The sequence below is a fragment of the Terrapene carolina genome, unplaced genomic scaffold, assembly GCF_002925995.2.
Source record: "Terrapene carolina triunguis isolate 2854851 unplaced genomic scaffold, T_m_triunguis-2.0 Scaffold747, whole genome shotgun sequence".
NCBI classification, from domain to species: Eukaryota; Metazoa; Chordata; order Testudines; family Emydidae; genus Terrapene; species Terrapene triunguis.
Genome location: NW_020665098.1, coordinates 4,894 through 25,280, shown reverse-complemented (window position 1 = coordinate 25,280; position 20,387 = coordinate 4,894). Strand labels below are relative to the sequence as shown.

The 20,387-nt window shown below is 41.1% G+C and overlaps 1 protein-coding gene across 1 annotated transcript in view; it reads left to right on the top strand.

Moving 5' to 3' along the window:
• Positions 1–20,087, top strand: part of LOC112125365 (deleted in malignant brain tumors 1 protein-like) — a gene marked incomplete at both ends in the record, with an annotated part of 23,104 nt that extends 3,017 nt beyond the window's left edge. Inside the window, 5 exons of the mRNA XM_029913618.1 lie at positions 1,350–1,522; positions 2,254–2,654; positions 5,436–5,707; positions 6,567–6,744; positions 19,899–20,087. Of these exons, the coding sequence (XP_029769478.1) occupies positions 1,350–1,522; positions 2,254–2,654; positions 5,436–5,707; positions 6,567–6,744; positions 19,899–20,087 (1,213 nt within the window). The remainder of the gene's footprint in view (positions 1–1,349; positions 1,523–2,253; positions 2,655–5,435; positions 5,708–6,566; positions 6,745–19,898) is intronic.
• Between the last annotated feature and the right edge of the window lie 300 nt (positions 20,088–20,387).

Sequence of the window (20,387 nt, the reverse complement as noted above, 5' to 3'; positions counted from 1 at the left end):
TTTGCTTTTCAGCAGACAAGCCTATTTATTGATTTTATTGATAAATAACCATAGATTAATGTTCAACCACCTCAGTGTAGTACCACTCACTGTCATTTTTCACACTGTGTGATTACTGACCTATTACTTTCAGACAATAGTTTGATTTTGTTTAAATATAAAACTGTTATTATCAAATTATTTTTGGACATTTTCTCTTATATTCAGCCTAAATTTACTTTTTCACCATCTCATCTCATTACTCTTACTTATGGCCCCTTGTACTACCTAACTGCTCATTCTCTTTGGGTCTGATCCTAGTCCTGATGCAGGCAAAACTCTCATTGCAATCAATCCAATTCATACAGCGTGAGTCAATTTCATGTCCTCCGCCCAACTCATTAGTTCTTATTTATCTGAGCTCAATGCCTGTTTAGCACTTTACTGATACATGTTTAGTATTAGAATTATTTATATTTAGAATCATTCCCTGCACTTCCTTTCCCAGTTTTTGATGCTCTTCCATGAGTCCCCTGCAATTTGTCCACATCTTCAGCTACAGAGGTGGCCACAAGTGAACTTGAACAACTTTCACAAACATTCAAAGCCTGATCCCTAAGTCCTCATTCAGGGAAAACTCCTATTCTTTTGAGTGTGCCTTTTTCCCCACGAAAAGACTATACAGGATTCAGTCCCCAATGAAGGACTATCACTTTGATGCTCATTGATGTGAGTCAGCCCAAACTCCATAAGGCTTATGTAAGGTCATACATGCAAGCCCCTGATTCTGCAACCCTTACTCATATTGAATAGCACAGAACTGGTTAGTTCCATTGGCTGATCAGGATAATTCATGATTGCAAAATTGCTGTCAACCAACACACTAATTTCATTTTACTTTACTGTTTGTCTTCACCTCCCCTTGTGTTTAGATCATTCTCTCCCAGAAATACTGAAAGTCTTTAGTTCATTTCCTTAATAAAGGCCCTGGTAGTATTGTCCTTAATTTTACTCAAGGAAAATTCCAAGCAACTTCAAGTGGATTTTCTCTTGACTCCAGAATTTGTTCTACTATGGTAACTGTGATTCATATGATCCTTAACACTAATGGGAGACTCTCTCTGATCACAAGGAGAGAATAATTTGCAGAGTTTCTTAGTGATAATTATCCACAGCCTAAACCATAGCCCCCGGTGCATAATTTGATAATTAAGACATAAGAGAAGTGAAATCATGTGATTTGTCTTATGAACACCCTCCCCTCTCCCAATATACACGCAGAGTAGATAGCAGCATATGTATTGGTTGAACATTTAATTACTACTCTATGCCTGAACGCACTAATAATATATGTTTTATCCCCCCACCAGTTCTTCTGTGCTTGCCAGAATACATGCATGCAGTTGTTAAGAGAGCCTATCTCCTCTCACAAGGCTACATTGCAGAGAATGTCAGCTTGAATGACCCTTATTGTAAACCAAAGATTACAACAAACGATATTATATTCAACATTCCATATAATGGCTGTGGCACAAGACGAGAGGTATGAAGTTGAATATTTAGCACCTGTGTAAGTAGGTCTGTGCAAACTGCAGAATTTATTTTGAAGTGGGTCATGAACAGAAACCTGCTGTGGTTCACAGGCGTTACAAGTGAACCAACGACTGCAGGTTCAGATTCACTGAACACTACCATCTATTCTTCCTCTGCCTGAAGAAACTCCTCACTTATTGCCCATAAGGTCAAGCTACAATATTATGGGACAGGGAGGATACGTGAACAACCTCAACCCATGTTCACAGACTTTTTTCGAGCATGAGCTGATGTTCGTGAATAATCAAAATACTTGGTATTTGCACAGGCCCCTGTTCAGCAAGGTACTTACACATATCTAATTTAAAGCATTCATTTCAATAGGACTACTCATGTGCTTTAAGTTAAACACGTTTAAGTACCTTACTGAATCAGGACCTTTGTACATTTCATGTTCAACCTTTGTATTAATGTTAACTAACTTGGCTGTATTTGGGTTCAGTGAAAATATTTTTTCACATCTCAGTGTAATCACTGTATCATACAGCCAACAATTTTGTTTAAAATGTGTTGTGAATAGAAATGACCAAAGTCACATTTCTTTTCAAAATACTTCCAATGGAAGCAATGCTTTTAAAATGCGTGTTATTCTATGGGTTCATCAAAAGTTTAGTGACATAATGGTAATTGTGGCAAAAATGTGACTACATTAGATAATTCTGTACTTACTGTGTCAAACAGGGAAACAGCAATACTATCATGTATTCCAACTTGATCAAAGCAACCTCTTCTGGTTACATAGTCAAAAGGGAAAAAGATCTTCACTTGCATGTCAACTGCAAAATGCTCCAAAACACATGGAAAGAAATCATGTATGTTGCTCAGGATGTGGCTGAGGATGTTACTGAGGTCAATGAAACTCAGTACAGCAGATATGACATGAACATTTCGTTCTACGAATCACCATCTTTCTCACGGCCAGTGTATGACTCTCCATACTACGTTAGATTGAACCAGAATTTATTCCTTCAAGCTTCAATTCACAGCTCTGACCCAAATCTGGCGTTGTTTTTGGACACATGTGTGGCATCACCTGTTCCCAGTAGTGTTACATCCACGACCTATGATATTATCAGGAATGGGTAAGGACTTTCTGAGCAATGATTAACAATGGATCTATACATGCTCTTCTGTATCTGTTTTGTTTATGGAATAATTTGAATAGGGACAATTTGAATTGATTTCAGTTCCCTATGCCACTAAACTTTTTTAAAAAACTTTTTTGGCCAATCCTGCTATGAAATGAGAAATAACAATAGAAATGATGTTTAGACTATGCAGTCATGCAAGAGTCCACTCAAGCATGTTACATAGTAACTGCTTGTGATGTAAGCAGATTTTATCCCAAACTCCACTGAGGTCAATGAATTTTCACCTGCCTACATCAAGATTGAATTCAGCCCCAAATAGTTTGTCTATAGAATTCACCTGTGTTTTTTCAAAATATTCTGATTCTTTTTTTAAATTATTCATTCTTGTTCTGTTCTTGTATTTTGTACTATACTGGAAATGTTATTTCAAATGACTAATTCAAACCTTGATTCAAATGACAGAAGTTTAATGTTTGATATTCCTGCTTTCCTATATGTCACTCAAATGGCCTAGAATTGTTCATGTGGCTTGGCTTAAACCATTTCTTGTGGAAAAGTTAGATAAATGAATTATACAAAACAAATTAGATTCTTAGATCTGGCAAGAAAAAAAGGCACTGGTCTCATCCATTATGGCATTTCCTATGCTTTACCTGCCAGCATTTCAGTAGACTTCTCCATTATCACTAGATTCTACATCTTTCTGGGTATGAAAGTGCAAATCTTTCAGGAGCAGGTCCCATTGTCAAGAAATGTCTGACTCATTCACTTATTGGTGAAATTCTAATGGTATATAAATAATGGGGAATAAATAATGAAATTTCAAAATAATTCAGCCAGGTAGTAGAAGAGTAGCAGGATAGACAGAAGTTAAGTTTTAAGGAAGTCACCTGCATGATGGTTTAAAAACTCCTTATCTATTGTATTGTATAAGATAAAAATTAAATATTCAGACCAGCCCTTTTAAGAAATGATATGATAAAATCATTCAATGCAGAGAAAGTCAAATATTTTAAATCTAATAATATTTATTTAAATTCAAGCCCAACAGGAAATAAATTTACCATATCTAAATTCAACCATCTCTTAACTTTCTATAGGTGACACAAATATTGGCATGAATATAACAGAAACACATATTGTACAGTATAAACTGAGATTATTATAAAAATAGTTCAATACCTTGAGATCTTTATTATGAGAGTGAGATCATTAATATTTGTATGCAATGCGTTGACCATATGACAACTCTGCACCTTATTTTGAGATAACATCAGTGTGTTAACAGATAAATTGAGTTCCTTTTCATGGTGGTTAAATTGAATCAGAATGTACTGGCATGGAACTTTGGCATGAGTCAATGCTGACAGGAAAGTGAAGCTTACTAGAATTTTGTTCTGTGAAGGACTTGTGCAGCTGACTTACTAGAGATTGGGTTCATTGGAAACGTTCACTTTCTTGCTGCTTGCATCCAAAGCAGAAATCAGAGGAGTGGGAGTGAGTTGGATAAGATGGCACAGAACGGAAGAAGGAATTTATCATCATTGTTCATATCTAGTAGCACCTAGAACCCAATCAGACATCAGGGCCCCATTGTGCAAGGAGCTGTATAGGCATTTAGTAAAGAGATGGAGCCTGCCCTTCAGAGTAGAGCTGGTAGAAAAAATTGTGACTAAAATTTTTCCTGTTTAAAAAAACAAAACAAACAAAAACCCCAGCTGTTCATCGAAGCTGAAAAGTTTCATGGAGATGTATCAATTCTGACAGAACTGACATTCGGAAGGGTTTCTCAGGTGAGACAAAGAGAGAGACCTAGGCTAACTGGTTAGGGTGCTTGCCTGGGCTGCAGGAAACAGAGGGTCAAGTCCCTGCTCTGCTGGGGGGACTCTGCAGAGCAGGGACTTGACCCTGGGTCTCCCATCTCCTGGGTAACAGCCTTGGCTAGTCTGGGTTGGCTCTCTCTCACATTTGGTTTCTCATTTTTCTTCTGCATTGGAACAAAAACAAATTTCAAAATTGTCTGTGAAATGGAATTGTTGTTTTCTGGCCAGCCTCACTTAAGAGCTTAAATCGTGGTTACATTTTCCCCTTATAATAACAACATATATGGAGATATACCTATCTCCTAGAACTGGAAGGGACCCTGAAAGGTCATTGAGTCTAGCCCCCTGCCTTCACTAGCAGGACCAAGTACTGATTTTTGCCCCAGATCCCCTAAGTGGCCCCCTCAAGGATTGAATTCACAACCTTGGGTTTAGCAGGCCAATGCTCAAACCACTGAGCTATCCCTCCCCCCTTAACAGGAACAATTAACACCCTTTGCATCAGCTGCTCTATAGGGATCATATGCATGACGACCTGGAGATATAAATAAGCAGCTCTGGGCCCTTTCCATAGATTAATTGCCATGACACCTTTAGGTGATTCCTTTGCAACTTGTCAGTCATGGGCCCTGATTCTATAAAGACTTATGCACAAGCTTAACTTTAAGCATGCGAGTTCAGTAAAACTACTCACACTCTTAGGCATGCACATAAATACCTTGCTGAATTAGGGAAAGCGATATTGCATGTTTTGCTTTCAGACAAGTCACTGCCACTATTTTAACCTCTTTCATTTTCTCTTCTTACTACAAATACATATTTTTGTCCCTTTCTGTTGTTAATGCAGTGTTAATTTTTTTAAATCTTTGCACATAGGAAATGCTTGATGTCAGTGATTTATTTTTGTGCGTACACATGAAGATTAATTGTATTTATTTGTTTATTTTAGATGTGCTAGAGATCCTACCTACGGTACATACTATTCACCCTACAGCTCCACCATACGCTTCAAATTTAATGCCTTCAAGTTTGTTAACCAATATTCATCAGTTTACCTGCAGTTTAAAATGGTGGTGTGCAGGGTATATGATTATTCTTCCCGATGCTACCAGGGCTGCATACCCAGGTCCAAAAGAGATACCAGCTCTTACCAAGAAAAAGTGGATGTTGTTGTTGGGCCAATTGAGCTTTGGAAAGAAGGCACTGAGAACAGGAATGCTGGTAAATGCAAATAACCTTCTCTTGTATTTAGTATAAGGTTCTGTAAATCACTTTTCATTTCATTGTACAAAATCTTTGCATGTCAGCTTACTTCCGATTTCTAGCACTGCAGCATGCTTTTACTGGGTTATCATCAGCTCCATTAAAAACACTAGGGACTTGTTTATTGACCAATAGCATCTACATTAGTTCCTTATTTAGCACATTTCAAATCCATCATTTTAATCTGCACATCCCAAAAATGCTAATTGAATAAATTCTTCAAGAAGAAAGATGAGCTGCAGTCCATCTTCTTCTTATAGCTTCATTGATTTAATTATCCCCAAACTGTTCAAGAACTGTAGTTGACATGTCTCACCTTGAATATCTCCAGTAAAGAGAATCATAGAATATCAGGGTTGGAAGGGACCTCAGAAGGTCATCTAGTCCAACCCCCTGCTCAAAGCAGGACCAATCCCCAGACAGATTTTTACCCCAGTTCCCTAAATGGCCCTCTCAAGGATTGAACTCACAATCCTGGGTTTAGCAGGACAATGCTCAAACCACTGAGCTATCCCTCCCCTCCAACCTTCCTTGAAAAATGATTCCATTCCCTACCTCTTGTGCTAGTTATGATGTTTTCTTAATATTGAACCTAAAACATCCCTGCTGGGGGTTCAGTTCATGAAATAGTCTTTACTAATATAAAGATGGATTGATGTGTCTAGAATGTCTTGTATAAAATAGAGTGAAATTGATTTATTTCTTGACCTGATCTAGAATGTAACTTTTTAAATTCAAGTTCTCTTTGTCCTAGTATCTTTGGCAAATAACTAGAACAGAGAACAAAATGTAACAAACTCTCTTTCTCAACTCACAGAGCTGGACTATTCTGAACATCAGGAAGATGTGGATTCCCGTGGTTCACTTACCACTACTGCTGGTCATTCCCAGGCTCCATTTATTGTTACGGCTGTGGTGCTTGCAGCTGTTATTTTCACTCTTGTTGGGTTTCTTTTGAAAAGTAAACTGAAGAGACCGATTCCATACGAGATAATGTGAGACGCTAAAGACACCAGCATCTGGCAGACAATGATATCTCAGGGCATTTACGTAATTATTCTGTTTCTAGCCTTTGCACTCAATAACTTTTATGTGACAATTTGTGCTTCAAAGAGAAAGTATGACAAACTTACTGTAATGGGGCTACACTCTGAGTTCTGGTAAATTCAGGCTAGAGATGGGCCTGAGGTTAAAACCCCACATCCAAATAACATGGAAAGTTAGGAAAAGTTTGAATCCAGATCCCAATTCTGTAACCAGCTGCCTTTTCCAGTAATGGACTGAACCCAAGCCCAGTATTTGACCTACCAGCTCCCTCCTCTCAATCTAGAGCCAGACTTTGCACCTCAGGATCTCTAATTAGATCTCTAATCTAGATAGACCAAAAATACTATCTAGTTTTCATGGTATTCTGCAGTGAGATTCAACAGAGCAACTCTTGTAATATAATGAATGTGTATGCAGGAAGAATGGTCCACAGGTTAGAGCACTAACCTGGGGTGTGAGTTACTGTTTCACCATAAACAACTTGTGTGACCCCGGGTCAGTCACTTAATCTCTCTGGGCCTTAGTTCCCCATCTGTAAAATGGGGATAACAGCACTTCCCTATCACACAGGGGTGTTGTAAGGATAGATACAAATAAGATTGTGGGGTCCATGAAGGGAGATATAGAAGTACCTAAGATGGATAGTACTTTGATTTGACAACTTTATACATAAAAAGGGCAATCTGATATTGGTTTTTATGTTTTATGCATACCTAGCATATCTTTTATGCATACCTGGCACATTTCAGTCACTGCTGATCATCAAGATATTTGGATGTTAGTGCAATTTTTCTCCTTCATAATCCTCCTTTCACTTTCTTTCAAAACCAGTGTATCTAACACCTCAAATATTCTGACATGGAAATTGTGGTGAAGACATGGGGCTAAAATCTACATGTGGCAACACGAAATGATCCAAGGTGGTTATATAGAAGAAAGTATTTTTATTTAGTAATCAGCCATGCCTGGAAAAGAAATACAGAAAACATACATCCAATTACATATGGAATTGCTAAAACACCCTGTTTCAGATTATCTTGAACGTTGCCATTTAAGGTTTAATTTCTCTTTGAGACAAATGTAATAGATTGTACTAATTTGTAAAATGGGATGATTTCCAGTCTAAATGAATTTCATATGTAAACATAGCAATTTACAATCAGAAGTGGAAGTGTTTACAAAGCAATATTTCTACTGGTGTACTTGCAAATAAAATGTCTATGCATCTTAGTTCTGAACTAATGCTTTGTGATATGAGGAATATGATCTGTCATAAAGAAACTTTGCCAGACATCAATTTGTGCTTTTGTTTTTTCCATTTCCAAAATGGGATGGTAAAATCAGTAAGTACATTTAAACAGGCTTTTATAAGGAAATGAGATATTTCTGCTTTTATCCAGTATAAAAAATTATGGAGAATCGGGGTTTAAGAGGTCAGCTATTTGAATGGGATGGGTCACTGATGTTTGATTCAGACATTTTCTCTCTCCAAATGTTTCTGTTTTTCTAAAACAGAAACTAAATGTCAAGATTGCAGTGGGGAACAGCTGGGACTGCATAGTAGCCAATTGCAGCTTCCTGATCTTGAGGCTCACCCTATGCCAGCAGACGATTGGTCCCTAAAGAGCCATCCATGGGTCAAGGATCACTGGAGCATAGTGGTGCTCTGGCTGTGCCCACTGCTACCGTCTCAATGTCACCAAAGGCAGGGGTTGCAAGGACAATAGCATAGCAGCTGGTTATACCAGCTGTGTTCACCAGCTGGGGACTAAACCCACACCAAAAGAATCATCAACTGGGGAGATGCAGCAGCTTTCCAGCTCTGTGGTGTGGCCAGATTCTGACTCATTATTTTTTTAAAGTTACTTTTCTGTAGAGTAGTTGGCCTGAAAACATATACTGTGTAGAGGGATTCTAGATGTCCCATGCATTTGCAATTCTTGATGTGGGTCCAAGCGCATGCTCCTGCCTTTACTTCCATTGACTCCGATGAGCCATATGTATATTTTATTGGAGAAAGTCCAATACCTGTCAGTATGTAATCACTATACCCTACAGCTAGTGTATTTTTAGTGTTAAAAAGGCCTGAATGGAATATGGTCCTTAATATCTGGCCAATTATTATATTTTAAAACATTTCTGATGACTCCATGAACTCCAAAGGTTTCGCTGATGCAGTTTTTGAAATTTTTTACCCCACTCCTGAATTAAACAAAACCGGCCCCAGGACCGACCCTTGGGGCACTCCGCTTGAAACTGGCTGCCAACTAGACATGGAGCCATTGATCACTACCCGTTGAGCCCAACGATCTAGCCAGCTTTCTATCCACCTTACAGTCCATTCATCCAGCCCATACTTCTTTAACTTGGTAGCAAGAATACTGTGGGAGACCATATCAAAAGCTTTGCTAAAGTCAAGGAATAACACATCCACTGCTTTCCCCTCATCCAAAGAGCCAGTTATCTCATCATAGAAGGCAATTAGGTTAGTCAGGCATGACTTCCCCTTGGTGAATCCATGCTGACTGTTCCTGATCACTTTCCTCTCCTCTAAGTGTTTCATAATTGATTCCTTGAGGACTTGCTCCATGATTTTTCCACTTATAATAAGTTTAAATTTTTTCCACTTATAATAAGTTTAAACTTATTATAGTGAGCAGTGGATCAGTGAGGAGAGAGTTCCCTGGAGGGGGGACGCCCGAGCCCCTGTTGTAAGTGTCCGTGACAAGACTGGGGGTTAAGCCTCCCAGGAATCCTGGGCCCAGCCTTATCAGGGTTACGAGGACTCTGCCACATGGGAGAATATAATAGGAGTCCTCAAGCTCAGGCAGGTAAAGAGAGTTGGAGTGAGGATTCGGCTCCTTTTGCTATCCGTACAGCAGCTAGGGAAGTTCCCCACAATAGTGGGACCATTCCCCTGCTTACAATTAGTAGAATCAACAATTTTATTCAACTCAAGCGTTTAAGCAATTTAGGCAATAGCTTTTGTCAGCAGTATAAGCTGCCAGCTTTTCTATCTGAATAGCTGTCTGAAAACTTGTCTTCATCCTTTTATAGGTAATGAGAGGGGGGGAGGAGAAAGGGGGGAAAACAGAACATTTTAGATACAATACCTGCATATAAAAGCTGCATCCAAAGGTTTTGTTTAATATCTTTATTAATGATCTGGAGGATGGAGTGGACTGCACTCTCAGCAAGTTTGCCGATGACACTAAACTAGGAGGCATGGTAGATACACTAGAGGGTAGGGATCGGATACAGAGGGACCTAGACAAATTAGAGGATTGGGCCAAAAGAAACCTGATGAGGTTCAACAAGGACAAGTGCAGAGTCCTGCACTTAGGACGGAAGAATCTCATGCACAGCTACAGACTAGGGACCGAATGGCTAGGTAGCAGTTCTGCAGAAAAGGACCTAGGGGTCACAGTGGACGAGAAGCTGGATATGAGTCAAGAGTGTGCTCTTGTTGCCAAGAAGGCTAACGGCATTTTGGGCTGTATAAGTAGGGGCATTGCCAGCAGATCGAGGGACGTGATCGTTCCCCTTTATTTGACATTGGTGAGGCCTCATCTGGAATACTGTGCCCAGTTTTGGGCCCCACACTACAAGAAGGATGTGGAAAAATTGGAAAGAGTCCAGCGGAGGGCAACAGAAATGATTAGGGGTCTGGAGTGCATGACTTATGAGGAGAGGCTGAGGGAACTGGGATTGTTTAGTCTCCAGAAGAGAAGAATGAGGGGGGATTTGATAGCAGCCTACAACTATCTGAAGGGGGGTTCCAAAGAGGATGGAACTCGGCTGTTCTCAATGGTGGCAGATGACAGAACAAGGAGCAATGGTCTCAAGTTGCAAGGTTGGATATTAGGAAATGCTATTTCACTAGGAGGGTGGTGAAGCACTGGAATGCGTTACCTAGGGAGGTGGTGGAGTCTCCTTCCTTGGAGGTTTTTAAGGCCCGGCTTGACAAAGCCCTGGCTGGGATGATTTAGTTGCGAATTGGTCCTGCTTTGAGCAGGGGGTTGGACTAGATGACCTCCTGAGGTCCCTTCCAACCCTGATATTCTATGATTCTATAATAAACCAAATACAACATATGAAACCGCAACTGTAAGAAAAATAAGGGAAAAATGGAAAAGGTTAAAGAAACAAGGAACCCTGCACTATGGGCATGGGGAACACCATAAACTGTAGCTTAAGAAAATTTCACAACTTAGGAAAAGATCTCACCCGTCCTAGGCCTTCCTCCCAGACCCTGACTGTGCTGCGGTGATACTGTGGGTGAGACACCTGCCCTGGTGGTGGTTCTAGATCCTTCTCCTCAGCATCAGCCCTCCTGTCGGGTTCATGTCCCCCCTCCAAGTGCAGCCTTAAAGGCCTCTTTTCTGGTGATGTCTCCGTCCAATGGGCCCTTGGTGCCCAAGGTCCCACACCTTACTCTCCCCAGCCACTCGCCGTGTTTGGCTCCCGTGTTACCTAGGTCTCAGACAGTGTTTGCTATCCCGGCTCTGCCCCTGCAGCTCCTCACTGTAGCTCAGCCCTGGCTCGCCATCTGCATGGCTGGTCTGTGCTGCTCCAGCTCCTGGCTTCAGGCTGCTGCAGCTCCCCAGCACTGCCTCCAGCCCAGCTCTGCCTCCTCTGGCTCAGTATTGCTGCTGCTCTGCTGCCAGCCTAGCTCTGTCTTCTCTGTCTCTGGGCAGCTCTCCTCTTAGCTCTGCTCTACTCTGCCCCTGGCAGCCCGAGCTCACATGGAAGATGGACCCCAGGCTCTTGCCTCCCTTATTGGCCTGCCTGCCCAATCAGTCAGTTTGACTTGGAGAGTTGCCTCACCCCTTTGGCCCTGGGAATTGTCAATCGCAGGATCCCAATTTCTCTTTGGCCCTTTCCCTTTCTGCTGGTATTGGTGGGTGCTTTTGGCTTCAATGTCTCAGTTCCCCATCTGTAATACCCTTCATATCACACTGGTGTTCTGAAGATAAATTCATTGATATTAGTCAAGCACTTAGAGACTACAATGATGAGTGCCATAGAAAAGCCCACGAGGAAATTAATCTATTCAGAGCAGAGTCTGAACAGTGGGCAATAAATAAAGATAAAACAAAATATTGAATACCAAATCATAATGCACATGAACAAGGGGGCCGAAATGCTGGCATTTCCTAACTTTTGAGTGAGTGACTTTGCAACTTTAATATTCTCTTACTGTAGTTTTTTGTTTGCAAAGTACATCATGGATAGTACATTATGGATAGTACATCATCCTCTCTCAAATTGTGCCTCAGTTCCCCGTCTGTAAAATGGAGATAAGAACTGGGGTTACTATCAACCCTGTTAAAATTAACAACCTGTCCCTCTGCTTGGTGGCCTGAAGCTAGAAAATCCTTTTCTGGTAGACTTTGCACTGCCAGAGAAGACATGCAACCCTGAGCTAAATCAGACTCCTGGATTACATAAAAAAATCAAACTCTTTTAGATTAATTATATTTTTGCTGTTAAAAATTAATAAAATCTTGTGGCCTGACACTCAGCAAAATGGTGGCTTTCAGCTGCAAAAAATGAATCATAAATTGATATAGAAGGGAACAATTTTATTTAACCATTAATCTTAATCATTTGTATGAACAAGTTCAACAGATATTTCAATAGGAGCAGAACACACTCCATATGGCAAGTTACATTATCCTTGGCTTGTTATAGAGCAGGGGGCGGCAACCTTTCAGAAGTGGTGTGCTGAGTCTTCATTTATTCACTCTAATTTAAGGTTTTGCGTGCCAGTAATACATTGTAATGTTTTTAGAAGGTCTCTTTCTATAAGTCTATAATATATAACTAAACTATTGTTGTATATAAAGTAAACAAGGTTTTAAAAATGTTTAAGAAGCTTCATTTAAAATTAAATTAAAATGCAGAGCCCCCCAGACCGGTGGCCAGGACCTGGGCAGTGAGAGTGCCGCCTTTGGCACGCATGCCATAGGTTGCCTACCCCTGTTATAGAGGGACAAATTTTGAATGGTCCTGGGCAACTGCTGAGTTTCTGCAGTGCCTTTTCCCAACTCTCAAAGGGAATTTGGATTACTCAGCAATCCTCAGGAAAAGGGAACTAACTATCCTTTTTCACTCAAACTTCAAATGGAATTCTCTGAGGTGCAAAAAGTTCAATTAACCTATTTGTGTTCTGGTTTTTACATTATGTCTCTGTACTTTTTTGGGTTTGGCTGAGAGTAAAAGATGAAATATCAAGGTGCCAAAAGAGACAGGTTTTATTTATTTGGATTATTTCCAGCCCAGATAAACCAGGAAGAACTAGACATCTCACAAGAGCATGTGACTTATAGGATTTCTGTTTCAATTTTTAGAAGTACATAGATTCAAATTATAATCTGGGCAAACTGTTAAATAAAATTGACTGAATTCAACAGACAGTAGAGTGTTCAGATCTGGAATTTTTTGGAAAATGCATTAAGAATTTAAAAACAAAATTGAAATCAGTTTTGGTTTTGCAACCTCTTGTTGTATGATCTATAGGAAATAATTAGTCTTGTAGCTCCCTCTCAAATCCATCTGGGTTTCTAGTCCATATTACCCTGGAAACAGTCTCATCATACACTAAGAACATGGGTCATACTGGGTCAGGCCCAGTATCCTGTCTTCCGACAGTTTGGCCGATGTACATAGCAGAGGGGCATTGTTGGCACATGATGGCGTATGCTATGTACATCAGCCAAACTGGACAGTCCCTACGTAAAAGGATAAATGGCCACAAGTCAGATATTAAGAATGGCAATATACAAAAACCTGTAGGAGAACACTTCAATCTCCCTGGACACACAATAGCAGATTTAAAGGTAGCCATCCTACAACAAAAAAAACTTCAGGACCAGACTTCAAAGAGAAACTGCTGAGCTTCATTTCATTTGCAAATTTGACACCATCAGCTCAGGATTAAACAAAGACTGTGAATGGCTAGCCAACTACAAAAGCAGTTTCTCCTCCCTTGGCGTTCACACCTCAACTGCTAGAAGAGGGCCTCATCTTCCCTGATTCAACTAACCTCGTTATCTCTAGACTGATTCTTGCCTGCATATTTATACCTGCCTCTGGAAATTTCCACTACATGCATCTGACGAAGTGAGTATTCACCCACGAAAACTTATGCTCCAATATGTCTGTTAGTCTATAAGGTGCCATGGGACTCTTGGGATTATGTTTTCCAACGTGCATTACTTTGCATTTATCCACATTGAATTTAATTTGCCATTTTGTTGCCCAGTCACCCAGTTTTGAGAGATCCTTTTGTAGCTCTTTGCAGTCTGTTTGGGACTTCACTATCTTGAGCAATTTTGTATCATCTGCAAATTTTGCCACCTCACTGTTTTCCCCTTTTTCCAGATCATTTATGAATATATTGAATAGGACTGGGCCCAGTACAGACCCCTGGAGAACACCACTATTTACCTCTCTCCATTTTGAAAACTGAACATTTATTCCTACCCTTTGTTTCTTATCTTTTAACCAGTTACCAATCCATGAGAGAACCTTCCCTCATATACCATGACTGCTTACTTTGCTTAAGTGCCTTTGGTGAGGGACCTTGTCAAAGGCTTTCTGAAAATCTAAGTACACTATATCCACTGGATCCCCTTTGTCCACATGCTTGTTGACCCCCTCAAAGAATTCTAGTAGATTGGTGAGGCATGATTTCCCTTTACAAAAACCATGTTGACTCTTCCCCAACAAATTATGTTCATCCATATGTCTGACAATTTTCAACCAGTTTGCCTGGTACTGAAGTCAGGCTTACCGGCCTGTAATTGCCGGGATCACCTCTGTGTCTGGGAAATACAAATAGAACATTATGCTCACATAGTGTTAGAGTTCTCTTCTGTTAGGTAAGTATAAGGAATTACCAGCATCCTAGCCTTTTGAGAACACTTATTTTATTCATGTATCTATGGTCTTGGAGTTCCTGGAAACTTCCAAGACAACAACTGCCTTGGGTCCATCTTTGTAGCACTCAGAGGAGATGGCGGGAGCTGGTAGGTTTGAGTGGGGTGCTGTGCCAGGGGGTGGTGCGGAGAGGGATATTCTCTCTCACCTAATGGAAGAGAGTTTTGGAGTCTGGAAGTCTTTGTCCCATGCTAAAAAGTCTTCTCACAATGAGATGGGCAGTCATGGATAGCAACATTGGAGTGCAGCCCTCTGCCCTTTTTTTGGACTTGGTTTCTTACTGTAGTCTTCCCCCAGGAGCTTGGAGTCAACTGTCAGGCTGTGCATACAGCTGGGTGAAATATTTGGGACAAATAACTTATTTGCTGAAAAATGCAGCTTTGGTTGACCCAAAACTATTAATGAATTTGTCTCAAATTCATGAAATAGTTTCAGGAAAAAATAAACTTTTGGGGGACTAGATTCACAAGTAGATTTAGGTGTCAGTCACAAAAAAAGTTGGAGGATTGGAGAAGTTCTGATCCAAATTCAGTTCCAAATTCATTTCTTCTTCTTTTGTAACCCCAAGAAACTTCCCATCCTCAAGTAAACTGGGTGTGGACTAGTCACACAGCATGTGCTTTTGCATCAGACTGAATTAGCGTCTGCACAACACTGTGCTAATAAAGGAGAAGAAGTTTAACAATGTGTTACATGCCACTTTCTTATCCTGACTTTGGAGCACTTAGCCCATCAGTCTAAAGCTGCTGTATTTTAAAGAATATATTTGCAGGTTATGGTTACCTTTAATGGAAGGCAGCATGGCCTAGTGGTTAGGATACTAGACTGAGACTTGGGAATTCTGTTTCTAATCTACCACTGGGTGACCTTGGGCAAGTCATTTCACCGCCCCGTGCCTTGGTTTCCCCATCTGTAAAATAGAGTTAATGCTGTTTACCTCCTTTGTAAAGAGTTTTGAGACCTATGGAAGACAAGTGCTATATAAGAGCTAGGTATTATTATAATACAAGAAGCAACAGTTTACAGATCTAATAACATCATCTTTTGGGTAGTACTGTGATTTATTCTCCATCTAAGTACTAGCTGTGGGGCCCATTCTGCCAATGGCGGTGTTTCCTCTGTTTCCAAAGTCCAATGGAGGTTGGGTGAGCTCAACAGCCCTCTGGATTAGCCCTGTATCTGCAGTACTGTACTGAGCATAGCTATTTATAAAGAACTCCTACTGGCCACTAGAGGGTGAGCTGAGATCATCCAGTGCAATAGTCTAAAATATTCACTCCCAATGTGTAGAAGAGAGGAATGATATTTATTCATCCGGATAGTCTAACAGCTGTATAGTACAGTAGTGTTGGTATAGGGACATATGGACTATTGACAAATGAGTTAAAAGGCACATGTGAGGGGAAACTTGAAAATTAATATAGTAAAGGGAGGGATTGTTGAGTGGCAAAGTGTCCATATTGTTGGCTTGGAAATGTAGTTGAGCCGTGGCCTTCTGAGCCAGCATGTATCATGGACAGGACGTTATGTGGCTCCTGTAGGGTGGGCAAGTGAGAATGGGATTCAGAGATCCACACTCACCACCATCTTAGTACGAGGGAAAACCATTGGCAAACAGCTGGTCATGCATAAAATCATGTCTACTTGTTTTCCAATATTTATGCTAGTTACTGTATTGTTACACATGTTTATTCTGTCTGCAGGCTAAGTGAAGTAACAGTTGAAGCCCAGATTTTATTTTGCTGCTTCGTCAACAGTTTGTTGTGAATGTATAAAGCTTGATATGGCATTGTGTGTACTTTCTACTTGTTGCATAGCTGTGATTATTCAGCTAACTCATGTGTTAGGGTATCTGTTCCCTGAGTGAATGATGGTGCAAGCCTGCTCATGAGACTATTCCAAGGTGAGAATTAAAAATCTGATCTCTGAAAAGTTGTTCAGGCAACTTTGGAATTCACTTTTCATGAATGTTTATACCAGTGAAACTTGCTCACCCAAATGTTCAAGGAAAGCAAACACAAGAGGAGATCAAAGACTTTTGTTTAAAAATCCAAACAAAGATTCATGCAGTATCCAAGCAGCGCTAAGCAATGGTGAAAGATGTTTGTTGAGCACAGGTTGGTCTGGGTTTCAGTTGAGGGGATGTGACTTGCAGTGAAGGACAGTTGTTAGTTAAACTGGCATGAGTATGGATACAGCAGGGCTGTGTGACAGTTTTTAAATTCTGTAGAGCTGTGCTCTTGAGAAATCAGCCAGAAGTGCTGTGTGACACTATAAAAAGTCCCAGCTCTGTTGTGCCCCTTTGCAAAACACATCTATAATAAAGGGATGAAAACAGGTCAGTTCCCTTCATCTGAAACAAATATATTCATAAAAAGAACAGGAGTACTTGTGGCACCTTAGTGACTAACAAATTTATTTCAGCATAAACTGAAGAAGTGAGCTGTAGCCCACGAAAGCTTATGCTGAAATAAATTTGTTAGTCTCTAAGGTGCCACAAGTACTCCTGTTCTTTTTGCGGATACAGACTAACACGGCTGCTACTCTGAAATATATTCATATAGTCTGAGAGAGAAACAGGAAGAAAGGGTAAGATACCTGCTGAGAAATATGCGAAAAAAGAACAACCTCCTGGGCTCAGCTGCCAGTTGAATTGACAAAGAAGACAATAGGCTGCATGAGCAGATCACAGAGCCTATCTTCATACTGATGAGATGTGGCTAGGGAAAGCAAGCAAAGGAATCTGCTGTAGTCTGTGGTTTCAGGGTCTTTCCTATGATATTTGTACTGAGAATTAGCATCTTGAAAATTAGCCTCAGAAAAGCTGGATTCTCACTATCTGAAAGAGAAGGGATCTCTTATCCAGGCAGCAATTTGTGAAAGAATGATACACAGACTGTAAAATAAAATATGTCATCAAATGCGTCAATAAAATGTTTTATTGATCTCCAGAAAAAGTGGCAAAACATTGCTATAAACCTGTAAATATATGTATAACTGTCTGTTATGTACAATTATATAGTGGGATGGTTATTGAATGACTTACCTGGGCCTATGCCAGTATTATTGCTTCCTTTATGGGTAATGAATTTTTTTGTTTGGCTTCTTTTTATGAGCTTTTGTTTTACTAATGCAATTCTATACCCACAGCAGCATTTTTTCTTGGTTTTAAAATACTTTGCAAAAAGTGGAAACAAAGCTGTAGTTGGGGTATAATTGAAACATAGTGATCATTCTGCTACTTCCTCTCCAGCATGGACTAAGGCTCATTTATCCAGGCTTCTACCCAGGTGTTTCAGGAAGGGAACTTCAATTGACATCAGGTGCTCAGTGGCCTGGGCCCTGGCTACCTAAAAGATTCCCCAAAGCTCCCGGTTAGAGACCCTGGTCACCAGCTCAGTTCCTCAGGCACAATACAAGTCTGTGCAGGAGACAGAGCTTTCTCAGGCATCAGTCCATGGAAAGAACTCCCCCAGAAACTAACCTCACCACCCCAAACCTCACCACCTTCTGCTCTAAGTGCAAGGCGTGCTGCTTCGACCTTCACTTCTTGAATGCAAACACAGAGCAAACACATACAGTGGCAGATTAGCCACTGGGCCAACGAGGCCAGTCCCCAGGGGCCCCAGCCAATTGCGGGGCCCTTAGGAAAATGGGCACCCCTGTGCCCCAACCTGCTTCACCTGCCCAGCGCTCCTGCAGGGAAGCGGGGAAGCTCCTGCACTCCGACCCTGCTCTCCAGCAGAAGTGCCAGGCTGGCAGGAGAAGCCCCTGTTCCCTGACCCAGCTCCCTGGCAGGAGTGCTGGGCAGGGGGGCGGGGTCGAAGGGGCAAGCCCCCACATCCTGACCCCATTTCCCTGGTAGGAGTGGTGGGGGGAGGAGTGGAGAGGGGAGAGAGGGGGGACTGCAGGCAGAAGGGGTGGGGAGAGGCCCCCATTTGCTCTGATCCAGGGGCCCACAAACCCTTAATCTGCCTCTGTGTACATAGGTTTGTTTTTAATAACTATCAAAACCCTCCACTGCACATCCATTCCTCCCTGAGGGGAGAATGAACCACAGGCAGCAGATGTTAGTCATGTCACTTAAGGAACCGGGAGGTGCTCAGATACTACAATGATGAGACCAATACAAGAATCTATCTAGAATAGAATCAAATCAGTGGAAGAACCCAGATGGCACGTGGAATGGAAATGTACAGAACTGAACCCAGGGGCTCCTGAGTCACAGTCTAGTGCCCTGGTCACTGGACCATCAGAATTTGGGCTGCAATATATTGTTTATGTAACACAAATTGTCATGGGAATGTACCAGCCCAGGCATGAAATCAACTTGCCCTCCCATTACAATGATGATGATTATGATGAAAATATATTTAACTTGCTCATCAAACAAACACTGAAAATTACTCTTCCCAGGTGAGTGCGGCACTGCCATATGCCTTCCAATACCTCTGCATTACTTGAAACTTTGCTACAGTTAAGCTTAACACTGGTGCATTTCTTAGCTTTTATTATTTGACTAGAAGTGCAATGATAACTTGATCAATGAATCTAGCATTAAAGCACATTCACCCTTCAAGTCAGTGTTATCTGCCTTCTAACTAAGATATTTCTAATCTTTTCTAAGGCCATATCTACCGTACAAAGTTTGGTCACCGTAAGTTACGTTGGCATACAGTGACCAACTTTTGTGTATTCCTCAGGCACATGCACACTTGGCTGTTTGCACTGGCACTGTACATACCACAAGTGGTTGTGCTGATAGGTGTCCCAGTGTGCCCTAAGCAGACATCTGGCGTAATGCCTTGTGGGATATTTTTGTAGTGATTTGCCCATGGATTTCTGGGAAGTAGACGTTAAGGTCCCACCATGCCACTTTGTAGGATGGACAATGTTTTTTCCATCCCATAATTTCCACACCATTTAAAAAACTCTTCCAGTTCCGTGTGTTGATTTGCAGTCCTCTACCATCTCCCAGGCAGAAGCATGAACCATACAGAGTTCAGTGCAATTTTAATTACCATTGTTAACACAGTACGCATGATTCTCCCATGTTATTGGTGCACCTCAGTCACTCCTATTCTCTGCCTGAGGCACATAATAGTCCAGTCTCCTATGGGCTCTAATACTTTGTTCTAATTTTGGTTGTTTGATTTAGTGGGGAAGGGCTGGGTGGTGGTATGGCCCGTGATATACAGGAGATCAGGTTAGATGAACTGGTGGTTCCTTCTGGCCTTAATTTCTATGACTATGATTTGCATATCTACAACCAGGTGTGCAAGGAGGAAGAAGAGATGTTCAACGATGATGACTGGAAGCTGATGGACCCAGCAAATAAAAATGCCAGGTGACTACTGGCATTTACGGAGCAGATCCACCTAGTGGTTTGTTGCTTCTGGGCCTGAAAAACAACCACTGATAGCTGGGATCTTGTCACAATGCAGGTTTGGGATGATGAGCAGTTGCTGCAGAACTTTCAGATGTGGAAGGCCACATTCCTGGATCTGTGTACTGAGCTCCAGCCAGGGACACCAGAATGAGATCCGCTTCGACAGAGGAGAAGCAATCAGCGATCACACTCTAGAAGATTGCAGTGCCAGATTGCTTTCTGTCACTGGCCAATCTATTTGGAGTTGGAAATTCCACA